This window comes from Onychomys torridus, chromosome 18 (genome assembly GCF_903995425.1).
Source record: "Onychomys torridus chromosome 18, mOncTor1.1, whole genome shotgun sequence".
In the NCBI taxonomy this organism is placed as follows: Eukaryota; Metazoa; Chordata; class Mammalia; order Rodentia; family Cricetidae; genus Onychomys; species Onychomys torridus.
In genome coordinates, this window is record NC_050460.1 from 9498040 (window position 1) to 9517834 (window position 19795).

Consider the following 19795-nt stretch of genomic DNA (forward strand, 5'->3'; position numbering starts at 1 on the left):
ACAAGTCCATTTTCCTGAATCCACATAAAACCTTCATTTCTCCCATAATAAAGTTGTAAGAAATAGAGCAAAATCCCCAACAATAAATCATATTCCAAGAAAAAAGAAAGACTCTGATGGAAACATGACAGATCAGCAAGGATTTAAATTAGTGTCTGAATCTCTACATAAGCGTAAGCCAGAATATGTTGTCTGAACTCCCTTATCCTTAAGCAGCACCTATCTCCAAAGTTTCCCATGGAAATTAAATAAAAAGTAAAGTGCCTACATCCTATCTGACAAAACTCATGAGTCATTAAGTATAATCAGCTTTCTAGTCCTTCCATTCTCTGCAATAGACTTGATTGCTGACAGTGAGGGTTCACGGCCTAGCAGCATCAGCACCAGTGGGCTTGGAAGCGTGTTAAAATGTAGACTCCGAGGCCCTACCCCACCTCCTACAGGAGGGAGGTCTGCACCTGAACCCCCACCTCCTACAGGAGGTCTGCACCTGAACGAGGAGGAGCTGTGGGTTGGTTAGGTTTGTGAGGCCTTCTCCAGACCAGCCGCTTACTTCTCAAGCTGAGGAAAGCATCCAACTAGTCCCTCATTCTGAGAGCTTCAGGAGCCTAGAAGGAAAATGTTTAACTTAATTTCCACTTCCAAACACAACTTTCAACATGTGAAGAGAAACTCATGCCCTCTCACCCCTGTAGTTTACCCACAATGACTGAGTACTTGTACATTGGTTCTCTCAAAAATGCTGTCTTCCAGTCATTTGAAGCAGCCTGCAAATTATGACACAGCATAATTATGTCAGCTATTAGCCTAGCCTCCATGTTATCAACAATATCCCATTATATAAGTTTTCCAGATATACTGAAGTTTTTTGTTTTGTCATTTTTCAGTTATGTATACAATCATGTGTTCTCATATATGTATGGCCTCCCATTCTGTGCAGATTAGCAATATACAATCTTCCCCCATGCCTGCCTCACCTCTCCACACATTGCTTCTAAGTTCAAAGCACCAAATCTATGCCACATTCCTTCAAATATCTAGCAGTTGTGCATAGATAAAGTTTGTGAGAAACAGCTGCTGTTGAAATCATTTTGCTCCTAGTAATGTGTGAGATGCTCCCACATTGCTCTCTAATCTTCATTACCAACTCTGGCCACAGAGATCTCAAGCCGATGGGCAGCCTTTTGCATTTAGTCCTTCTCTGGTATTGTACAGCACTTTCTTACTGGTAAACAGTGTTGGCCCAGGAGTGCCCATTCTTCCCTCTCCTCTTGCACGGCTTTGATTGAAGAAAAAATGTTTGTGTAACTAGGACAACTGTGGAGGCAAAGAGGAATTCACATGTCCAGTGCGGGGAAGAACTGCTACTATGGGCAGGGAGGGTGACCACTAACTTCGGCTGCTTTACAGAATCCCACAAAGGCCCTCCTTTAGCTGCCCTTCACTTAGCCTGCCTGCGTTTCCATCTTTTACACAGACCTGTCCTCAACTGCAAATGTGTCTTGCTGTTCATTCATGCCTACATGAACTGTTTTTTCATTTATGTACTGTGAGTACTGCCCTGGCTCCTAAATTTCCAACAAGAGGTCAAATCTGGAACCTTCCCTTTGAATGCAGTCTGGCACAACAGTGTAACCAAGCAGGCATTTGGTAGCTTTATGACAGTCTGGCCTTGAAAGAGCCCACAAAGAAGGATAGATATGCTTACCACACACTTAAAAAAAAAACCTGAAAATTAAGAATATCAAAGGGCATGTTAACATTTTTAGAGTAACATTTTGGAGTAAACTAGTACTTTGCTCTTGACTAAGAAGGCCCAAGGAGAAAAAATACTAAATATGAAAGGTGAGTCTGACTAAGAAGAATACCTGGAAAGAGAGAGAAATGCCACTTCAGAACTAAGCAGTGGCACAGGACCAGCTTGAAAATCAACAGGAAAGCCAGCGAGTCAAAGAAAAGGCAGGTTAAAAAACAAACAAAACTCCTAAGCCTGAGAATACAACAGGACAGCTTAGTTCCCGCCACCTGCTTTACTCCTATAGGCTTGGACACCTCTCCATGCAGCCTGAGTCAGAACCCAACAAACCGATACATCCTACAAAGGCACTATGTATTAAAACGTTTCTCAGAAAACAGAGATAAACTATCCATCTACCTATGCTGCCCCACGTGGACATTTTGAGGTATAAATATGACACAAATTGTTAAAAATTTCATGTATTCTCAATGTGTATTAGATGTAAATTCTAACCTAGTATTAGAGAAAACCCACATGTCCATTCATAAGACTGTAAAAGAATATGCCCAGTGTCTTTACAAGGCAGAGATGGTTATAGGGTGGTCAAACAGTTTACCAAACTGTGAAACCAGTCAGACACCAACAGTTTTAAAGGCTCAACTTTATGAAATTATGTTCATTTAAAAATCATCTGAATGTTACTCTATCCATTCCTCAAGCTCAATAGGATATATATTTTATTACACAAAAAAGTGTAATAAGTAAACATTGTATGTCCAAAGTATCATATATATAATTGATATTGATGTAGCATCATTCATCTTAGATATTACTCATAAAACTGGAAATAACCAATTATAAAAACTGATTTTTTTTCTGAACTTACTTTAGAAATTAGGACTATGTACCTGTGGTTTCAAACATTTCTGACTATGATTCTGTTCAAACACCAAATTTAAAGATGTACATACCATCTCAAACAGACACAGGGTAGGCAGCTCTTGCTGCAGAGAGGAAGCCCATGATGAAACTCCTACAGTTCTAGTGAGGACAATTTGAAACTACCAATTTTAAGATCAGACTTGCCACCAGCATCTTTAAAAATAAATCAATGTGTTTCTACTTAACAGTGCTTTTTCCCCAGCTCAAATCTTACAAATTCAACCAAATATTTGAATTTCACATTTACTGAGGACATACAGTTAATGACATTGGCTAATAACACATCAGTGGAGGACTTCACCATATGCATTTCTGTACATTTATGCCTCCAGTAAGGGTGTGTCTCTATTGCTTTGGGGCTTCGCTTTCATTTTCCTTCCTTACCCCTTCCTGTTGTATTATAATCCTGCTGTAAACAATCCTAACAGACATTCCTGGAACCGCTGTCTCTCACATGGACAACACTCATTCCTCCAGCCAATCCATTTCCCATGGTGCTCATCACCCATCTTCCTCACTCAGGGCCAAAGCACATCATATCTGCAGCTTGGCAAACACCTTTGAAAGGTTTCCTAAGCCTAGGTAAAATATTAAGTTCCCTAGCCATCCCTTCATTTACCACATTCTGACGTTTATCACCAGTTTTACTAGTATTTTCTACAAACAAATTTCCTTCCAGATACATTAAACTTTCCACACCTCAATCCTACTTTCGGGTCTTGCTCGTGTGTTCTCCTTTACTTGTGCTGTTCCTTTCCTGTCCTGTCACCTTCCCCAGACTTCCAAAGGCTTAAATATAGGACCTGTTCTTAAAGAAAGAGATAAAATGGCCTTATTTTCCTAAGATTCATCCACTGAGTTGAAAACCCTCTTAACCACTTCTATATTACCATGGGAGAACATGAGCAACCGTTCTTTACACACTATGTTCTCAACTGCCTGTCACTCTGTCTTAACTTCTACCTGAGGGTGGGACCCTCACTCTGCTTACACATGTATGCAAGCATACTTACTCACTAGTTCGGTGGCTCCAGAGAACCTGTCTGTCTCATGACACGCTATGAAGAAGCTAGTAAATGAGGTGAACTTTTAAAGGAGGCTCGCGGATTGGGAGAAGAGTTAATAATGTACTAAGAACTCTTCCCTCCTGAGCAGCCCCACAAACACCTGCACAAAGCAGAACTTAAAATACATTAAGCAACACTCTTAAACAAGAAATATACTTATTTTATACACCTGTCTGTCTCCCATATACAAAGGCAGTGTTGTACAAAATTAGATATGCTGAGGCCAAATTCTACCTTGGCAACTTAAAACCTGTGTTTTCTGTGTAAATATCAATGTCTCTGTACCTAAGCACACATTTATAGTAGAAAGAGCAAAAATTTCAACGACCAAAAGATCATAAAACATACACTACATTGTATTAGGAACATAAGCACACAAGAATCCCCATTTCTTCTCCTCTTACATATCATCTAGCCTCATGCTTGCCAAATCACAGGAACTCAACAATATATATTGAATGGGGCTGGCTAGACGAACAACATTACTTAAATAAAAAGTAAAAAGACTTAAAAACAAGTTTGGTAAGTTAGAGAAAAATGAAACATGCTAAAGAAATAATAAAGAAAAAGACTTTTAAAATGAAAATTTTGATTAGAAACAAAGAAAAGTGGTAGACACAGTATATAATTTGAAAAAACACTGAACATGTTTTCAATAAAAACCTCACAGACTCTCAGTTTATGACCAAACAAAAAGGGGATAACATTAAAGACTCAATCACTAATTAAGCAGATAATGGGGTGACACTACTAGGCAGTTTAGGACTAATGTAGGTAAATTAACCTAGAGTGAGCAACTGTGTTTTTTAATGAATTCTATTTCATTGACTCATTTATATTTATTATGGAATATTGTCTCAATTTTCTTTTAAAGATGTATCTCAATCACTAATTAAGCAGATAATGGGGTGACACTACTAGGCAGTTTAGGACTAATGTAGGTAAATTAACCTAGAGTGAGCAACTGTGTTTTTTAATGAATTCTATTTCATTGACTCATTTATATTTATTATGGAATATTGTCTCAATTTTCTTTTAAAGATGTATCTCCATGTTTTCTCACATTATAAATGTAAATTTTTACAACTCTATTTACAAACTTTGAGTAATAGATGTGCACAAAAGAAATACCTAAATGTACAACACAGTGACAGAAAATGAACCAGAAGAAATAGGTATATGTCAAGGCCAGGTGGTGATGTCGCACGCCTTTAATCCCAGCACTTGGGAGGCAGAGGCAGGTGGATCTCTATGAGTTTGAGGCCAGCCTGGTCTACAGAGTGAGTTCCAGAACAGACAGGACTGTTACACAGGGAAACACTGTCCTGCAAAGCCAAACAAACAAACAAACAAACAAACAAATAAATAAATAAATAAATAAAGGAGCTGGGATAGGCATATGTCATTTAAAAAAGAAAAAAAGCTTTCCATTTAATTTTTTTCCAGGTTTTAAAAGCTTGTGTTTGCATATGTAAAAACAGTGCATTTCAATAACTGCAATTACTTGGAAATAAAATGCTACTCAGATTATACTATATTCTGCAGCTTTCAGAACACCTTGACCTTAAAGTAAAACCTTTAATGTTTTTTAAGTAGGTTAATAAAAATAAATGCAACAAGCTATACTTTCCATACATATTAAAATTCGAACATCCTTAGGGAATGAATATGGAGAAAAATTCAAATGAGAAAACACGATCATATCTGAATGCCCTGCAAGTAGATGGCCAGTGATTGTTCCCAACAAAACTATCAAAACAAGGTTAAGGACTCACCAAGCTTAGCTCATAATAGGTCTACACTAGAATCTTCTTCATTAACTTCATGAAAAATGTGAAATTTCACTACCTCATGGAAGCAAAAAACAACTCAAAACAGCACTGCTTAAAAATAAATTTTTAAAAAGCATTCCAAAGGCAGGTGTAGACTTATTAAGAATGTATGTTCATCATTTATTTTATACACTTGGGATCTTAGTCAGTGTTCTGCTGCTGTGAAGAGACTCCAGAACCGAGGCAACTCTTAGGAAAGACAGCGTTGAAATGAGGCAGCCTACAGTCTGGTAGACTCAGTCCATTATCATCATGGCGCTAGAGCAGCAGTTGAGAGCTACACCCTGTTCAGAGGGACAGAGGCTTTGGCTTCACCCTCAGTGACAAGCCTACTCTACCACAGTCTACCTCCTAATCCTTCTAATTCTATTCAAGAATTCATAAGCATTCACATAGAGCCTATTAGGGTCATTCTTATTCAAACCACATTAGCATATGCAAATTTTGGAAAAATTGCATTAGATAATTTTTTTAAGTTCTGGGCTGTTCTATTTATTGGTTTTCATTAATTTAACATGCAAATCTTTCAACATTAAAACTGATATTTCTTTGTAATCTATAGAATATTCTAAAATTAGACAAAAGGTTTTATATAAAAAAGGAGAAAAAAATGATTGCTTAATATTCTAATCCATTCAATATACAATTGGTTCATGTTGCTACTATTCTCTCGTATTGGAAATTAATTTCTTCTGATTGCCTTTTAAACAAAGATCCTTGCTTTAAACTAATTTCAAGTAAAACTGGAAGGTGACTCAAACACACTGCATTTTCAAAGGTTTCATATGTTGTAGGAAATCGAGTCTTGAGCCAAAACTGCAAACCAAAGTAACCAGCACCATAACACAGAAGTGCACATACTTAAGTAACGCCAGCACCATAACACAGAAGTGCACATACTTAAGTAACGCCAGCACCATAACACAGAAGTGCACATACTTAAGTAACGCCAGCACCATAACACAGAAGTGCACATACTTAAGTCAAAGACTTAATGTACAACACTGTAAACTTCCAAGACTACAGTTTGCCACAGAAGCAGTAGTATTTTCTTTAAAAAAAAAAAAAAAGAGAGAGAGAGAGAGAGAGAGAGAGAAATGAAGTATTTTTAATAAAATTGGAACATGAGGTAGGTCCATAAGATTAGGGACTCTGTATGTTGTACTCACTGCTAAATCTGCAGAGTCCAGAAGAGTGCCTAGCCCATGATAGAAATCAAGTTTATTTTTAAATGAATAAACAAAAAGCAGGATGATTCAAGAATATTCTAGAACAAATATGGCCTTAGAACCATTTGTTACAATATAAGGATATTCCCAGAATAGTAAACCACCTACATTAGATGATTCCAATGTACACTGAATCCCACTTTCATCACAGGAAAGCTAGCTCAAAGAAGGAAGTGGGAACTGACTTCTGGCTTAAACTGCTTAGTTCACAGACCAACAGTGTACAAAAACAAAGGCTGGCTACCCAGAGTACTACTACTACTTTAGACTAACTGTTAAGACTTTGAATGAGACTGAAGAAACAGAGGAGGGGAACTAACTTCAAAGAATTACTTATAAAAATATGTCTGGCTGCTGAAAAGTGTGTGTGTGTGTGTGTGTGTGTGTGTGTGTGCGCGCACGCGCACGCGCGCACACACGCGTGTGCATCACTGTGTGTTTTAAAGAAAGCTCATGGAACATGAAAGCAACGCTTGAAGGGCAAGCATGTTTTTGTCAGCTTCTAACTGCCTAAAATTTAAGACATCCCAGTAATGTTTAAATGAGTGGAATTTTCAGGACACTCTACAATAACTGATCACAGGACTTAAAGCACAAAAAAGATTATGCCTTGAATTAATGAAAAATGCTTCAAGTGATATACACACTCATCGTTTCAAAATGAGTCCAATATCATAGCGCCATCTCAAATACAAACTGAAGGGAAAACTAAAGAAGTGCTGACAGCTTAAACAATGAGAAAAACAAGGACTGATTGCTAATTCATATCAGAAAGACACTAGAAAGGAATAGTGTGTTGATAGTCAAAAGATCAGGTATTAAGACCCGAACCCATAACTAACCAACTGGCCACCCTGGGACAAATCAATTAACCAACTAGTCACCCTAGGACAAATTAGCCCTTTGCTACTTCATGAGTCAATAGAAGACTGGTATAATCCATTTCTATGACATTCATATTTCTATTTGGTCAAAATGAATGACATTAAGACAGAGTCCTTTGTTTCTGAATACCAAATTAGCAGTCCAAAAAACAAAAACAAATAAACAAAAAGTGATAAAATTCAGTTCTATTCCTATAATCTAACAAAGTCTAAATTAAAAGGCAGTCATTTACATAGAGTTCTACTGAACAACTACAATCTATGTAAATGATTTGCAGGCATCATCTGACTTATCAACCTTAGAGATAAATATTGTTACTGCATTGTGGTGGTATTGTGTTCCCCAAAACATTGTGCACCCTAATAAATTTATCTGGGGTCAGAGAACAGACAGCCACTAGATACAGAGCCAAAAATGGTGGCTAGAAAATGGGTCAGAGCAAGCTATAGCAGAAGCTGGGCAGTGGTGGTGCACACCTTTAATCCCAGCACTTGGGAGGCAGAGCTAGGCGGATCTCTGTGTGTTCAAGGATACAGCCAGCATGGTGACACACGCCTTTAATCTCAGGGAGTGATGGCAGAAAGAGAAAGATATATAAGGCGTGAAGACCAGAAACTAGAAGCATTTGGCTGGTTAAGAATTCAGGCTTTCGAGCACAGTTCAGCTGAGAGCCATTTGGATGAGGGCTCAGAGGCTTCCAGTCTGAGGAAACAAGACCAGCTGAGGAACTGGTGAGGTGAGGAAGCTGTGACTTGTTCTGTGTCTCTGATCTTCCAGCATTCACCCCAATAACTGGCCTCAGGTTTGATTTTATTAATAAGACCTGTTAAGGTTCCTGCTACACTGCATCTCATAACATTTCAAAAACACTTAAAACAGTTAGGATTCCGTCCTATTGGCCAAACTTTACTCCCCTCCTCCTTCTACCATCCACATGTAGTTTATAAATATAGAATTGTCAAGGAAGCAGTGAAGAGGTAACAACATAAATCAAAACTCTAAACACAGAAAGCACACAAGAATCCTTTCATTCATGTAAGACAAAAACCAGAATCAATGTACTAAGAGGGCAAAAAAAAAAAAAACATGGATACATGTATAAGGCTCCTCCAGGCTCCTATTTCCTACCCCTTCTATTTGGAAGACTTTGAAGATATCAACTGCTGCCCCTGCCCTGGAGGCTGTCCTCCTGAACATTTTATGGCAGTATGATCACAACTTCACACTTCCCAGCACCTATAAGACGCCATATAGAGCACATCAGGAAAAGCTCTTAAAGCTCTGAGATCAGACACCAAACACAGACAAATACAGCATGTAAAATACTAGTGAGGTCATTTCTAGAAACAGTCAAGGTGTCAAATGCACAGAGAGGTAACGGGACAGCACGGAAGTCAGAGTAGCCCTTCAGGAGAACAAGTCAGATGGCTGACCTTCTAAGCTCCTATACGTACTGCTTATGTTGTATATGTTCTATGTCTCAGTACAGTGCACTGAGCGCACCAATCCCTTCTCACACTGTGTCCAAGCTGATCAACTCCACTGTATTTTATACCCTACTTGTAGGATAGAACCTCCAACATGTCACATAAATAACTTTCAATAACATCTGCCCTTCAGATTCCTAAATCAACCCAATTGCCTTGACTCGCGGGCCTATGAGCAGCAGCAAAGCACTGCTATGGGAAAGTATGTCACCTGCTTCAGCTGAGTCCCAGACAGCTTATGCAACAGTGAACACACTTCCAGGCAGATTTCTCAGCCTACCTCCCTCACTAACATGACTCCCTTCCTAACTGTTCTCAAGCTGTCTGCCATGTCACTGCAGAGGCCTTGCTACGCCTTCTCAGTGGTATGACGACAGAGAAACGCTGCTCGTGTCTGGAACGACAACAGCAAATCAGCAAACACCAAAGAATGAAGAAAATAAAACTATGCAAGCGGTAAATTAAAACAAAAGACAAGCACAATTTATCAGAGGAACTGACCCCACGTGACCCCTCTGTAATAGCCTAGAGTCTGGCCAGAGAAAGCCCACTGAACTCTAGTGAACCCTGCCTGCCAGTCTATCTGCATGTGCTCAGCACTCACACACGCTCCTGATCTACTATAGAAAAGCTTTCACTAAAATGACCAGAGGAAGACCCACTCTATCATCGTCCCTTATTTTCACAAATGCATACACCGAGTATATCAGTCTTTCTGGACTGGACTACTGAATGGACACTGATATATATTACTCTATTAGTCAGAATGCAGTATTATAAATCCATTTTTAAAAACTGAACTGACCATTTAAAACTGATCATTTCTGCCATTCAAAAATAAGAAAATCACTACCATGATTAAAAATTAAGGTGATAAATTGACTGGATATTTGCATACTGCAGTCACAGCACAATTCTACACTCAAGCAAGAAAAACAAATATTAAAGAAAACTGAGAAGTTTTTTTGGTTTCTAATCATACACTAGAAAAGCAACCCACTCATTAGTCTGGTTGTTTTTACTGTTTCTATTAGGGGTTGTTTCAAATAAACTTCTAAATGTAAAATTACTTCATTAGTCAACTTTAAAAGTAAAATGCATTGCAAAGACCCATGTCTGAAATCTGAGAATACAGTAAAAGGCATAAAAAGAAACAAAAAATGAAAGTTCTTAAAATTTGCACTTAGAATTTGTTTTGGAGCTTGTTGAAATGATTCCTAAAAATTCATCTGGAAGCATAAAAATAAGAGGGGGCCAAAGATATTTTAAAAAGAAAACTCATGTGGACGGAGCTGAACTCTAACACCAAATATGCAAACACATTAAGAAGCTCTAATAACTACACTAAGGCAGCAGATCAGATCAGGGTAGAGCTCCAGCCGGGAAGGGAAGGAGGAAGGGAGGCTTATGGAATCTGTGTGGGAGGACCACTAGCAAGTGGATCTGAAGCGAGGGTGCTTTCACTTAGAGCCCCCAACAACATAGAACAAATGGATGAATATGAAATTGTGGAAATCAAACCCTGAAGTATAGGAAGGGTATGGAAAGGTGTATAAAGACTGGGAGGACCTCAGGTCAAAGGTAGAAGCAACAAGGCAGTGTGAAAGGACTAAGCTACACATTAAAAAGAAAAAGAAAAGGAAACTGACCAAGCTACATGGAAAAGAAGAAGAAAAGAAGGATAATCCCCACACTTTAAGAGTCACTAAACAACCCGAAGGAGACCAAATGCTGAGAGTAGAGAATGCCTATGGGGAGCCACAAAGAGGAAGCTTTGGAAAACACTGAAAGTTCTTAATAAACTACAGGAAATCAACAAGTTGGTAAAAAAAATAAATAAAACTGTCTAAGAATGAGAACATATGAACACATGCACGAAATGTTAGTGACAAACTTGTTGAAGCCCAGTGGCTACCCTGTTAGACAACACCGGGTCTCCTCTGTTGTCCTGAGAGGTAGGCTGGGGGAGGGGAGGCGCCATCAGAATGAGAGAGAAATGTAAATCAGTTCAGCTTCCTTCAAGGAAAATTAAAAAGTACCAAAAGGGTATTGGAGTAAAAACTTCTCCTTGACGTTAAGGTAATAGGTGCCAATATTTTATTTCATAGTTTTGGTAACACTGGAAAACTTGATTAATAATGCTTAAGAACACACAATATACTGAATGGGGACAAAAGACATTCAAAAGTACAGTAGTAACTACAGATTACTAAGAACCAATTAAATAGAAAAAAGAGAAAACAGAGGAGCTGGAGAGATGGCTCAGCTGTTAAGAGCACTGGCTGTTCTTTCAGAGGACCCAGGTTCGATTCTCAGCACCTACCTGGTGGCTCACAACCAACTGTAACTCTAGTTACAGGTGATCCAGCACCCTCTTGGGGTCCCTCCAGCCCCAGGCAAGCACACAGACAAAACACCACTCACACACACAAAATAGAACAAAGAGGAATTAGCTACACACATACACACACACCCCTGGTATACCACTTGCCCTCCACAAGGGATTGCTTTTCTCTCCTCCTCCACCTTGCATAACTCAGGAGCTGCTCTCAGATTCTTTTCCTTCTGTTTGTTAAGGCTGCCACTTTGTGTTTATTAACTGAACTGGACAACTTTCAGTGTGACTGACAACTAGTTCTCAGTGATACCAGTCCTTGACAAAAGACTATGTTCACAGTTAGCCTGTAGCTAAAAGATAAACAACTTACTACTCGTTAATAGACAGAGAAGATGGCAGCAGCAGCAGAGGACTAGGAACGGCAACCCAAAGAGGCTTAACTGTGAAACAGCAGCCGTAAGAATTGGGAGTGCAATTCCTACCAGGACGCAGGGGTTAAGTCTGCACTTCCTCTTCTGAAAATGCACAGGACCAAGGACTGCATGTATACTGATTTCACTTGTACATGAGCTAAAGCCTGAAATTTTTAAAGTTAGGATATACTGACAAATTGTAAAGGAATCCCCTCATTTTGACTCTAGCTCTCTTTCTGAGGAAAAATTCATAAGGGGAAAAACTTGAGCCTCTCAATGCTGAATGTGCTATTAGGAGTGGCCTCTCCCCAGGTCTGAAATGAAGGGAAAGTGCACACTTATTCCAGAGTCACAGCCAACAATAACCTTTACATTCAGAACCCAGCTTAGGTCGACTGCTTGGGAAGGCGTGTGTGAAAGTATTTAATACAAAGTGCTGAATTTAGCTTTTCTTTTCTTTTTCTTTAATGGTCTTAGGTCTATCAGATACAAACATGAGACAGAACCACTCCTAAGTTTCTGTTTTCTTTTTATAGAGAGCTGGTTTTATAGCTCAGAGGTCAACTTCTGTAAAAACCTAGATAGTAAATGTTTTCAGATTCATAGTCCGTGTGGGCTTGCCACAAATACCCAGCTCTGCCACGTATCATGAAGACAGCAGTGAGTGACAGGTAAATGAGTGAGCATCTCTGGCGACCAGTGAACTTCATTTACTCAAACAGGTCACACAGCTACAGGCTCTGACCCATGCTATACATCACCTGGTGTTTTGTCTACTAACACACATTGTTTTAATAAATCCTGTGAGATTAGCTTTAAAATACTTCATTTTTTTAATAATGTTAGGAAGAAAGGTCAAATAAGACTGAAAAGCAATTACTATTAAATTCAAATAAAGGATACATGGGCTTCATTATACTATAATGTAAAGAATCTGAAGATGTCCAAATTTACAGTTAAAAATATGAGTAAATCAATTAAGTGCCACAGGGAAAAAAATGAAATTTATCGCCTTATCATAAAGTGCATACTTAAATTTTTAAATACAATTACTATAATATAACATCAAAGTTTGCTAACAAAAGCCTGTTAAACTATAATGAAAAACCACCGAGTATACCAATCTATAAACTCTTAAAGTGCCCCACAATTTAAGATACAGGCAGGCTCACGAAAGTCAGCTGCTAAAGTAGTGTTTATCCCCATCTTAGCAATCACAAGTGTTATCAGTTTTTGGCTTTCTTAGAACACAATTTTTATAAGAAATAGATTATATTCACATATAAGTTTATTATTTTTCAAATAAAAGCGTACATTTTTATTTCTCAGTTTTAAATTCTAAGAACTCAATATTTATAGATGGCCCATACAGCCAAAGTTCTCAAAGATTCTCAGTCATTACAACTATAAAGAGATGCTGAGAGCAGAAGTCTGAGACACTATGACATACTTGCTTTGAAGTGTGTCTACTGAGAGACTATCAAATGCGATCGAACTTACCAAAACTGTGTTTTGAACTATTATCACACAGTAGACTCAACCCACTCTAAAGGCTATCAATATACACATGAGGAAGACATTTAAACTTTGCACAGAAATATTCTTTAAAAATGCCTAAGGGTCATTGGGAAAGAATCTACATTGTCTCTTCCTATAGATACCTGTCTCCTAAAGCACTAGGAAAGAACTCGGTGCTTACATGGTTCCCTAATCTGCTACTCCACCCAATTAAGATAAACTGTCTCATTCACATGCAAGGTGAGAATAGCCTTTGGAAAGACTTCTTAAATGTGCAATTTCTCAAAGATTCAATACATGCGATTTTTTTAATACTTTGTGTTTCTCACAATAATCTGAATGGTTCGAATATTATCAAAATTAAAAACTACTTTGAATTAGGTTCATTGAATTAGGAGAATTGAGAAAAACTGCAAACTTCTCTGAAAACATTTTGACTATCCACACAAAGGTGAGCTGGTACTCAGTTTTCAAATACAGTGCACCACTGCAGCACTTATCCAACGCTACCTGTCTTACATGTAGCTTTTTAAATGTTTTGAGATTATTTTAATTTGTTTAAAGACAAAGTACATTAAGCTAAGGTTTATACATTTTATTTCAATTTCCTTCTTCAACATTAATCAATTTAAAATAGCAACAGTAGCACCATGTAAAGGTACACTCACATCATGCTCTGCAATTCTGCAGCAAAGCTTACAGCCTTCCCTGTACTTCGTCCACTACTTGAAGTGGTGGTAGACATCGGGCTAGCTGCAGTATTATTCATCTAGAAAAAAAGGAAAAGAAATAATACTTACACACATATTTAGCTATGAAGAGTACACAAAATAGAGGCAATTCTAAATTACTTCAAAAGGTATAGAAACCTTCAAATTGCAGATAATTTCAGTTCTGTATAAATCCAACTTTCTTCTACTTAATGTCTTTATTCAAATGAAAAATAGTATAGTGAGAGAAAGCTGTTCAGTCAGTTCAGGTATCAAATAATTGCCTGTGTGACAGTACACATTCAGCACCTACACTATAGTAAGCAATAGAACAGGAATACTGATTAGACTACTTTAGCATAGCTTGCTAGTTCTCCAGAGCATTGCACACCACCCAAAGTCTCGTTAGCAATTCTTCAGGGAGTGTCCAGTGACCCCTTAACACAGATCAGTTCCCCCAGTTTCACACAGACCAATAAAAACAAAAGTCACTTTGGGAGCAGGAGAGTTGGCATGCTTTACAAGCATGAGGGCCTGAGTTCAGATCCCAGCACACACAAGAAAGCTGGCACCATAGCACTCTCCTGGACCCCAGCCCAAGTGAAAACTGGCACAGCAGCACACCCTTATAATCCCAGCCCTGGGGAAGAGAGAACAAGTGAATCCTGGATGGTCTTTGGCCAGCCAGTTTAGCTGAAAAGAGAGCTCTGGGTTTTGAGGAATGGCTTTAAGGACTGACCTATTCAGAATTACTATAAAATGATAAAGGTCTGTTGCTAGAGTAAGCATGACACAACATACCTCATCATTACTGAACACCTAAGCATCTGAGATAGAATGTAGCATTTGTTTTGGATATTTTTCAAATAGAAATACTGTTTTGATAATAACTAAATAAAATAATGTGAAGAAGTGACTGAGAAAGACAACCTGATATCAACCTCTGGCCTCCACATATGCCGCACACACGAATACAACACACATGCATGTGCACGCACAGGAACACACACACACACACACACACACACACACACACACACACACACTTTAGGAGTACAAGGTAAGAGTCCATTTAAAGAAGTTCTTTTAACTATAATATACAAAATGAGAAAAAAAAAAAAAAACAGCACAATCTAGTCCTCATTTGAACCAAAGCCTAAATTATAGTAGAAAATCAATCAACAGATCAGATGTGGGCATTACATTTCATAATCTTATGAGCAAATAATTGACTTAATTTAAAATGTGACATTTTCACTATCAAATCGGGCTGATATATAATAAAAAACTAAGCCAGGTGTTGGTGGCGCACGCCTTTAAACCCAGCACTGGGGAGGCAGAGACAGGCAGATCTTTGTGAGTTTGAGGCCAGCCTGGTCTACAGAGCGAGATTCAGGAAAGACACAAAGCTACACAGAGAAACCCTGTCTCAAAAAACCAAACAAAAACAAAAACAAAAAACAAACAAAAAAAAAACCACTAGCCAATCCTAAAGCATGCCTTTTTATTTATTGTACATGGCACTAAATTAAATAATAATTAGTAAACAAGAACTAGTCAAAAGAACACAAAAGTCATTGAAGTAAGTAAAGTACCAACTACAATAAAATAAACACACAGTAACTATTACTACTAGTTTATATAAACTTTTTCCTAAGTTGGGAATTGGAAATACTTCGAAGAGTCTATGAGAGAACACAAACTTGAGAACACAGGATAAAGCAGTTGAGAGGGGTCCAGGGAGTTGGTAGGCAGTCTCTAGAGTTGGTGCTGCACAGAGGGCTTGCCCGTTGACAGCACTGCACAAGGCAAAGCCCAGGCAGGGAAAGTACTCCACTGTGATGAAACATCCGCCCTGAAGATGGCAGCTAAAGGGTCCCCTTGCCAGGAAGGTTGAGTTGAGCATAGTCTATATATTAATAGGAGACAAGAGATCTCAGCCTGTGCTTTGGCTCGCAGTGGCCTATGGAAGATGCTTTCCTGTTCTACACATTTCACTGACTAGTTTTCCCCCAGACAGTTTCTGGTGAATCACACAACTTCTACACAGAGTGCTATCTCCTGAGGCCCTCTTGCTGATCACCAGGCTCACCATAATGGGAGAAAACATGTTCCCCCTGATTTCTGTGGAAGGCGTGAGAAGAAGCTAAAGCCGTGCATAAAGATCTGATTTCAGTGTGTGGCTTCAGAGGCAGACTGTCTGGGTTCAGTTCCCAGCTCTGTTGCTATGTTAGGACTTTAGAGAAGTTACTTTACTTCTCTCTGCTTCCATTATCTCATCTATAAAATGTGAATAATAGCCCTACTTTTTAAAGACTGACAATTAGATGGACTCATATAGAAAACAATTTGGAACAATCTTAATACAGTAAGTATACAATAAATGTTAGCTATTAAAATAGATATTTGAATGCCCCATCTTGATCTGACAAAAGCTTTTCTATCAATTTAGAATACTTTTACTTCAAAACACTCCATCTTACCTTTTACTCTCTCTATATTCCATGATGTGTAAGAAGACAGGATCCTCACCTTCCCTGCTTGTTCTGCACTACACAATCTACAAACTCTTATCTTTCACACTCAGTTCACTCTCTATGTGGCTGTCAAATTCATTTCCATATGTCCTTTTAATCTGACCAAATGTGTGGAAAATTATAAAAGTCACCAAGGGAATCTAGACCAGGGGCACTCCTCAAGGACAGGGTATGAAACTATGCTAGAGAAAAAGCTACTCTACTCAACTGCCCAAGATGGACAGTTTTTGAAACGTGACACAAAGATCTAGGGCAAACAGCATCTTAACTATCATAATAAGTATTCAGACATATTTGTATGTGATTATGTCTAAAATACCCCAATATGCCTTCGGCCTATGCTGAACAGGCTAGAACTAACTAGGGCACAGAACATGAGCACTCTGAAAGACAAAAAAGTTTCACTCAAACTGAACCTAATGCCCAAACATGTTTAAAAAAAAAAAAATTCTAATGCTAAGAAAAGCTATCACTTTCCTTTAAACCTAAATTTGTTCTGTTTTTCACAAAAACTTTTGAAATGATTTCTATTTTTCTACAAAGGAAGGAAACTCCCTTACTCTATTTGGTTTTGAGACAGCCACATGGATTCTAAGCTGGCAATGAACTTGTTATGTAGCCTCCCTGCCTCCACCTCCCACGTGCTGGGATTCCAAGCACGTGCCGGCAAACTCCAGCTTGAAACTTGGGTTAAAAAAAATAATCATGCCACCAGTCTATGACTAGAGAAAACAAGAACTACAAATTTCTACAAAAAGACCAGCAAAAAGAGAACACAGCCTCCCTTTTTCAAGGACCCCCATCCCCAGTGTTCTCCAGTAGTTGCAACACAAGGCCTGGAGAAATGGTAACCTCAAGGATTCTGTATTAACCACAGCCTCCCAAAACTAGGATGTGAGCTGACTCACTTCAGATTGGATATCTACACAGCACTGTGGGGTTACACTAGGGTGTGACACCACTGAAACAATCTGTCCCTTCCTTCCTTTTCAAACCCAGCCACCCCGCTTTAACTCTCTAAAGAGAACATATTTCATAGAGCAAATGTATACTAAGAGCCAGGCCCTAGCTGTGATGCCCAGCTCTCTCTCTTCCAGTTGTCTCCCCACTAGAAATGGTTCCTTTCAAGGGTCTTTATTGGTAAGAGGCAAAGGGTTCCAATCCAAATTTATTACAACCACAATCAGCCTTTCACAGACAAGTTACTTAATTTATAAATCAAACAGGTGAATAATATTTTTCTTGACATGATGGGCTGATAGCTCATTAGACTCCAGAATAATTCTTTCCTGTACCTCCATTTGGTTTGATGATTTAGATAATCACTTCTTTGGACATTAACTTCTTTGCACATCAAAGTCCTATCATTCCAATGCTTTATTTCCTTTCTTCTAGACATAAAAAAGTCTGTTAAAAGCAGAAGCACTCAAGTCAATTTTCACTAATAAATACAGTTAACATGGAACTGAAACCTACTGTAATCTTCTCAATGGGTTAATGTCCTGCAGTTGTTTGAGCTTTCCACAGGGATGCAGCTGCTCGCCATATTTTACAAAATGAATTCAGATGTGCAGACTGAGACTGAGATCATTTCAACATGCCAGCTTACATATGAACCCCAGGGATAAGTTCATTTCTGAGTTAACCTGATCACTAAACCAAATTTCCATTCTAGAAAATAAAAATTTGTTTATTTCATCTAGACATACATGTGTATATATGTATATATGCAAGCAAAATTGCTTTCATTTGAAAGCATTGCTGCCAAACACAAAAAGTTCTAATTGCACTAATGGTTAAAGACAGAATCAGAAAAGTAAGTAAAAATGCAGTGGATGTGTTACTAGGTATCCAATAAAGAACATACTTTTGTTGACAACATGAAAAACATCTGTCATCATACACCTCAAAGAACTGAGACCCTCATTATTAGTTTCTATAACCTAGAAGTAATATCAAATCTGGGCTATAAGTCTATCAGCCAAGCAGCAATTAAGAGACCTAATGGAAATGACCAGTTCTACTCCATCACTGGCAAGGAACATTAAGTCAGACCCATGGACTTACATTAACATCTAACTCTAACATCCTAGTATTTCATAACAGCTCCCATAATATAAATAAGTCTTTATAATTAGAATAGTTTTGTAAAACCCCAAAGGCAGAAAAAAATCATAGGTAAGTCAACATTATTACATCCTCCATTTTTGTTTGGTAAAAAAAAAAATCAAGTTACATCAGATCTAAATTTCTACTGATATGAAAAATACCAATGATAAATCACTACAAATGCAAAAACTCAAAAGGTGTAAAGTATCTATAAAATGTCTACAGCAATGTAGACCAAGTTTTCTAGAATGGGCAAAATATAGGCAGCTTCTTTGCCAGAATATAGCACAGGCCGGCCTCTAAGCCAAGTCCTGATGGAGTCCTCTTTCCCATTGGGAATTTCAGGATCCAGGATTAGTTTCTGTCATTTCAGCATTCTGGCCTCCCATACCTTCACCCAGTAAATTCTGCTCACAGCAGCCACATCCAGCCTTCAGCCTGTAAACTGTATGTATCCCAGCACAGCTATGAATGCAGCCCAGCCAGTTTTTTGATTATGGCATTATATCACAACATCAAAAGGTTGGATATCTGTGGCTTATAGCACTCTAGGGTTTCTTTAGGCAAACTCTTTCAAATTCCTTTCCCAAACAGTTCCAAAGGCCTACAAGCCACATAGTCAGGTAGTCACAGCAGAAAACCTCAGTTTTCAAGTACCAATTTTATTTCTTTCTCAATGCTATGGCAAAATTCCAGACAAGCTGGGCGGTGGTGGCACACACCTGTAATCCCAGCACTCAGGAGGCAGAGGCAGGTGGATTTCTGTGAGTTTGAGGCCAGCCTGGTCTACAGAGCGAGTTCCAGGACAGGCTCCAAAACTACACAGAGAAACCCTGTCTCAAAAAACAAAAAGCAAAAACAAAAACAAACAAACAAACAAAAGCCGGACAAAAGAAACTTAAGGAAAGAGCTATTGTGGCTCACAGTTAGAGGGGACACAAGTCAGTCATGGTGGTGAGGTTATTTATTGTGGCTCACAGTTAGAGGGGA

At 38.5% G+C, this 19795-nt stretch overlaps 1 protein-coding gene across 3 annotated transcripts in view; it reads right to left on the minus strand.

Annotated features, from left to right (window-relative positions):
• The window catches only part of Supt3h (SPT3 homolog, SAGA and STAGA complex component), a 378162-nt gene that overhangs the window by 349870 nt on the left and 8497 nt on the right, over positions 1 to 19795 (minus strand). For all 3 annotated transcript variants that reach the window (XM_036167200.1, XM_036167201.1, XM_036167203.1), the window contains exon 2: positions 14118 to 14218. In XM_036167200.1, the coding sequence (XP_036023093.1) occupies positions 14118 to 14218 (101 nt within the window). The remainder of the gene's footprint in view (positions 1 to 14117; positions 14219 to 19795) is intronic.